Source organism: Palaemon carinicauda, chromosome 1, assembly GCF_036898095.1.
Source record: "Palaemon carinicauda isolate YSFRI2023 chromosome 1, ASM3689809v2, whole genome shotgun sequence".
Lineage (NCBI taxonomy): Eukaryota > Metazoa > Arthropoda > Malacostraca > Decapoda > Palaemonidae > Palaemon > Palaemon carinicauda.
Genome location: NC_090725.1, coordinates 104846220 through 104851295, shown reverse-complemented (window position 1 = coordinate 104851295; position 5076 = coordinate 104846220). Strand labels below are relative to the sequence as shown.

Genomic DNA, 5076 nt, shown 5'->3' with positions numbered 1-5076 from the left:
TTGAGCAAGGAAAATGCACTGGACCGAAAGAATTGTATGAATGTGTTGAAGAACCAATGTAGTGAACCCAAATAAGGACAACCTTGTAGAGAAGAAGAAGAACCCACGAGGTTCTGCGAAGTGTATATAAAACAGCATATTTCCTTACATTGTATTACACTCCTTACGATATACCCAACAGTGTTTTACAGATACAAATATATAGCAGATTACAATATGAAACCACTTCAAAGTATCCCCCATATCTTCATCATAGAAATTTCAATACGAATATTGCAGGGTTTTGTGGCTATATGGTTTGATTCATACAGTATCTCTAAAATAGCTATGGGAGATATATTTAGTAATTCTACAAAAAGATCCAATGTGCATGAAAATTTCTTTGCAATACAAAATCTGTTCCTTGGAAGTCTACAAAATGGTGATCTGCTACATCCTCTGTCACCTTCCTACACGTACACGCAAGAGTCGTCACTGGCAAAGGACTTAATGTCCCCTGAAGCAAGCTCTGTGTACTCCTGGCCGAAATCACACAGGTTCTTTGTGTGGTCTAAACGTTCTCTGAAATGGAGAGAGTGATGTGTTATTACTGAAGCAACCCAAATAATAACAAGATAGCAAATCGAGAGAGAGGCACAGAATTAGATGGCGAGATAAGGTGAAGAATGATATGGAGGCATTGGAGAGGACACATTAGGCAACCGACCCCGTAATGCAGGGATGACAGTGGGAAAAGAAGAAATGAGTTTGCCCTTCATGCTTCTAATTCACTTATATTCCTACATTTCATTTGTAATCTCATCAACTTTTACTCTCTTTCCTTACATACTCCAACACTCGCTTCCTATCCAACCGTCCCTTTATTGCTTAATCTTACACACACACACACACACACACACACACACATATATATATATATATATATATATATATATATATATATATATATATATATATATACACACATACAATAAGCAGAAACAGATGAGCAGAGAGATAAAGAAGGTTCGAGAATATATAACTAAACTTACTCTTCAGTCGCATGATCTAGAGGCGAGACATGAATGGTCCTGATGTAAAGCTTGTGGTTGAAAAGATCATTGACCTGGGTGTCTTCATCTCCATCTTCGGTCATGAATGCCACGTATTCCCATTTGACCTCCATCCGGATCACTCGGGACAAATCCGTGTGTGTCCTCACCAGGAAGAATTTCGGCTGCCCGTTTTCGAAGTGCTCCTTTCGGCTGAAATGGGTAAACTGTTAATATTCATTCATGTTTTCTATCTTTCTTTGGGTCAAGTTTCGCTATATCATATTGACAAAGGCAAATATATTCTTGTACGCTTAAAAATATGCCGTAATAAAAGGTTAAAATCCTGGACTAAATGTTGCCAGGCATTTACCGTTTTAAAAAACGAATATATTTTTTCGACCCATTTCTTGACCGTGATCTTGACCTTTGACCTTGAGCTTCAAAAATTTAATCATTTCCAGCTTTCCTATAACAGTTAATCCTTGCAAGTTTCATTACTCTACGATTAAAATTGTAGCCAGGAAGCTGTTCACAAACAAACACACACACAAACAGTGGTGAAAACATAATCTCCTTCCAACTTCTCTGGAGGAGGTAACTATCGAGCTTGAGTGGTCCTGGAACTCCCGTCCAGCAGAATGTGAGGCAAGGACGTTTCTAATAGTTGCTATGGCAACTATAGTAACAAGCAAATCTGTTTTCTTGTTATCAGTAACTGTTTTTCTTTTACGTTCAAGTCAATATTTATACCCAATTTAAAATTACAGATTATTATTATTATTATTATTATTATTATTATTGTTATTATTATGATTATTATTACTTGCTAAGCTACAACCCTAGTTGGAAAAGCAGGATGCTATAAGCCCAAAGGCCCCAACAGGGAAAACAGCTCAGTGAGGAAAGAAAATAGGGAAATGTACTACAAGGGAAGTTTAATGACAATATCATTAAAATAAATCTTTCACATATAAACTATAAAAACTTTAAAAAAGAAAGAAAAACAAGACAGAAAAGTGTGCCCGTGTATGCCCTTAAGCAAGAGAACTCTACCCCAAGACAGTGGAAGACCATGGTACAGAGGCTATGGCACTATCCTAGGCCAGAGAACAATGGTTTGATTTTGGAGTCTCCTTCTCCTAGGAAAGCTGCTTACCATAGCTAAAGAGTCTCTTCTACCCTTACCTAGAGGAAAGTAGCCACTGAACAACTACAGTGTAGTAGGTAACCCCTTGAGCGAAGGAGAATGGTTAGGTAGTCTCAGTGCTGTCAGGTGTATGAGGACAAAAGTAAAGTGTGGAAAGAATAGGCCAGACTATTCGGGGTATGTGTAGGCAAAGGAGAGGGTTCCAGTGTAATACTGCTTGGCCAGTCAAAGGACCCAATAACTCTCTAGTGGTATTTTCACAAATGGATACTATGGCTAGTGATGACATTTCTATTATTCTTTAACTTATTGGGGTGGCCTAATGGAAACGTCCCTGCCTGGCGTTAAGCCCAACTGGTGTTCGATTCCCTCTCAAGCTCGATAGTTTTTGTAGTGTCTGTAACCTCACCATCCTTGTGATCCAAGTATGGTATGTTTGGAGGAGCCTGGCCCTCCGTGGTCTTAGCTTGGGTGGAGTCTTGGGCCCTGATCAAATGTATATATAGCCAGTCGCTAGAGTATTGTCCTACTAGCTAGGGCAATGTCACTGTCCCATGACTGTGATTCATGAGTGGCCTTTCAACCTTTAAACTTACTCAGTAAGCCGTAATTTCTCAATGATAGCGCCATTATCTCCATACATCCAAACGTCCAGATGACCCTCGACCGTGTCTGCAGCATGTCTTGGGTGGGCTGTGTCAATGACCACTTGGTAATGGTAGTCTGGAAAGAAAAATAATGTTTTACAAGTGATAATTTTCTATATGAATGAAACTATTTAGAAAATGTTATTTGACATGACTGATTTCAATCACACGCGCAGGCATACAGTGAGGGCCACCCATACTAGGTTGGTTTACTGTGAGCAATTAGGCTGAAATCTCACACCCTCATCAACCTGCGATGGCCAGTATAGTGATAAAAACTGGCCAAACCCCAGACATGAATTACCATGCCTCAGGCCTTTGTCCTCCAGTGGACTAGAAACGGCTGCATTTGTTATTGTTGTAGTAGTAACACACGCGTGCATTGATACTTACAGCAGAAGGGAGCTTGAGCATCGGTATCAAAGTACATCTTGACGTTGACTCTGTCTTTGTGTTCATAATCCTCTGCGTGAACTCCCATGACGGCACACTTTGAGTTATCTGGGCCACACTCAGCACATCGTCCCTTTTCACAATGGAAACAGTGTTTTGAGTTTTAGGTGGAACTTGAATTAATTTACAACGCATTGGTAGTTCACAATTGCATGATTGATGATATGTGAATACATTTCTATTTCCCCAAATATGGGAAAATTCTATGGTTTAGTAAAGAAATTTCTCTTCTCAAGGTGTAGGGCAACAGGTTACTATTTTTTAATATAAATTAAAATTAATATATACAGTATATATATATATATATACACATATATATTTATATATACATATTTATTTGTATATACATATATATATATATATATATATACATACATATATATATATATATATATACATATACATACACACACATACAGTAAGTGTATATGAATGTATGTGCGCTTGTTTGTATGTACGCTTGCACACATGAGTTCCGGGTACACCTCGCTCTGAAGAAGTGCACTCAGCTACACCTTTATTGCGCGGCGAGTTCTTGCGTTTAGCCCGGACCACGACCTTTGCTATCACTTCCTACATTATCAGTTTGGTTACTCGCCACGAAGTAAGAGTGTGACATAGTACACTCTTTCAGAGCATGGTGTTCCATGAAATCCTGTGTCCGTCTGTATGTATATTTGTATACATATGTGTATGTACTATGTAATAATCATGTCGGCTTTCCAGAATTTAGAATATTATCCTTAACTAAGCTGAATAATTGAAAATCAAATATTTTGTTATACTTAATACCCCCAATTTCTTACTTGCAAAGTTTAAATTATATTTTTAAATGTATGTTTACTTAACTTTTAATATAAAGATATAAACCCCAAGGGCTTCAACTGGGAAAATAGTCCAGGGAGGAAAGGAATGAAATATGTCATTGGCTTTGAAAACTAAAAAACAAGATATGGAACTCACATTATCAAAGGTGCCATAATCGATGCATTCATGCGCCACGTAGGGACACGGTTGGTCGAAGGAGTCGGTGATGAGCTCCACCGACCTCTGGTGACTGCAGGCCGCTAGTTCCCTCACCCCGCCGGGTACGTCGATGATAAACTGGATGCCAATCGAAACGGGATCGCAACCTGGTTGGTTGTACCCGGCATTTGGATAGAAATCTACGTTACCCATTGCCTGTTCGGTTCCGTATCCGAGGAGGAGGATTGTCTGCGCATCTGTGTGGACTGCATCGACGAAAGTGGCATCTGTTTCGTCTAACCTGATGAATGCTGGGGTTCCTTCGAAGTAAGGTCCTGCAGGGTCCATACCCGTGATTCGGCCCAGCCCTGGAATCTTCTCTCCCGCATAGCCCGAGATGTGAGACCCTAGAGAATGGCCCAGAAGGTGAACGTTGGCAGGGTCAACACCATAGTTCTCCACAAAGAAGTTGACCAGGTGTGCGATTTCCAGACCAACGACGCGGGTATTGGCTGCAGCCTGCCCATAGAGTGGAAGAGAACCATCGCCCCAGTTGACGCGGATGACGTTGAAGTCTCCATAGCGGAGCATTGCTCTGGCCATGTCCTGTGATTGGTAGGGCACAATAACTTAGCTCTTCTTTTTATATATTTTGTAAACATACATTTATACAAATTTTTTTAGCTCTTGTGAATTGAATAAAGTAATATTTTTAGTGAAATTATATTCTTAAGAGATATTTAAGTGTTGTAGTGGTTATAGATATTCGTTGGAGGTTCATTATAATACAGACAGGAAAATTGCAGGGTACATTAAGAATCACAGTCCT

The 5076-nt window shown here is 39.5% G+C and overlaps 1 protein-coding gene across 1 annotated transcript in view; it reads right to left on the bottom strand.

Annotated features, from left to right (window-relative positions):
• Window positions 1-315: 315 nt before the first annotated feature.
• Window positions 316-5076, bottom strand: part of LOC137650490 (pancreatic triacylglycerol lipase-like) — an 11518-nt gene continuing 6757 nt past the window's right edge. The window contains exons 4-8 of the mRNA XM_068383721.1: window positions 4245-4853; window positions 3222-3354; window positions 2778-2904; window positions 1032-1244; window positions 316-561 (exon numbers count right to left, since the gene is read on the bottom strand). Coding sequence (XP_068239822.1) covers window positions 450-561; window positions 1032-1244; window positions 2778-2904; window positions 3222-3354; window positions 4245-4853 — 1194 coding nt within the window. The 3' untranslated portion in view covers window positions 316-449. The remainder of the gene's footprint in view (window positions 562-1031; window positions 1245-2777; window positions 2905-3221; window positions 3355-4244; window positions 4854-5076) is intronic.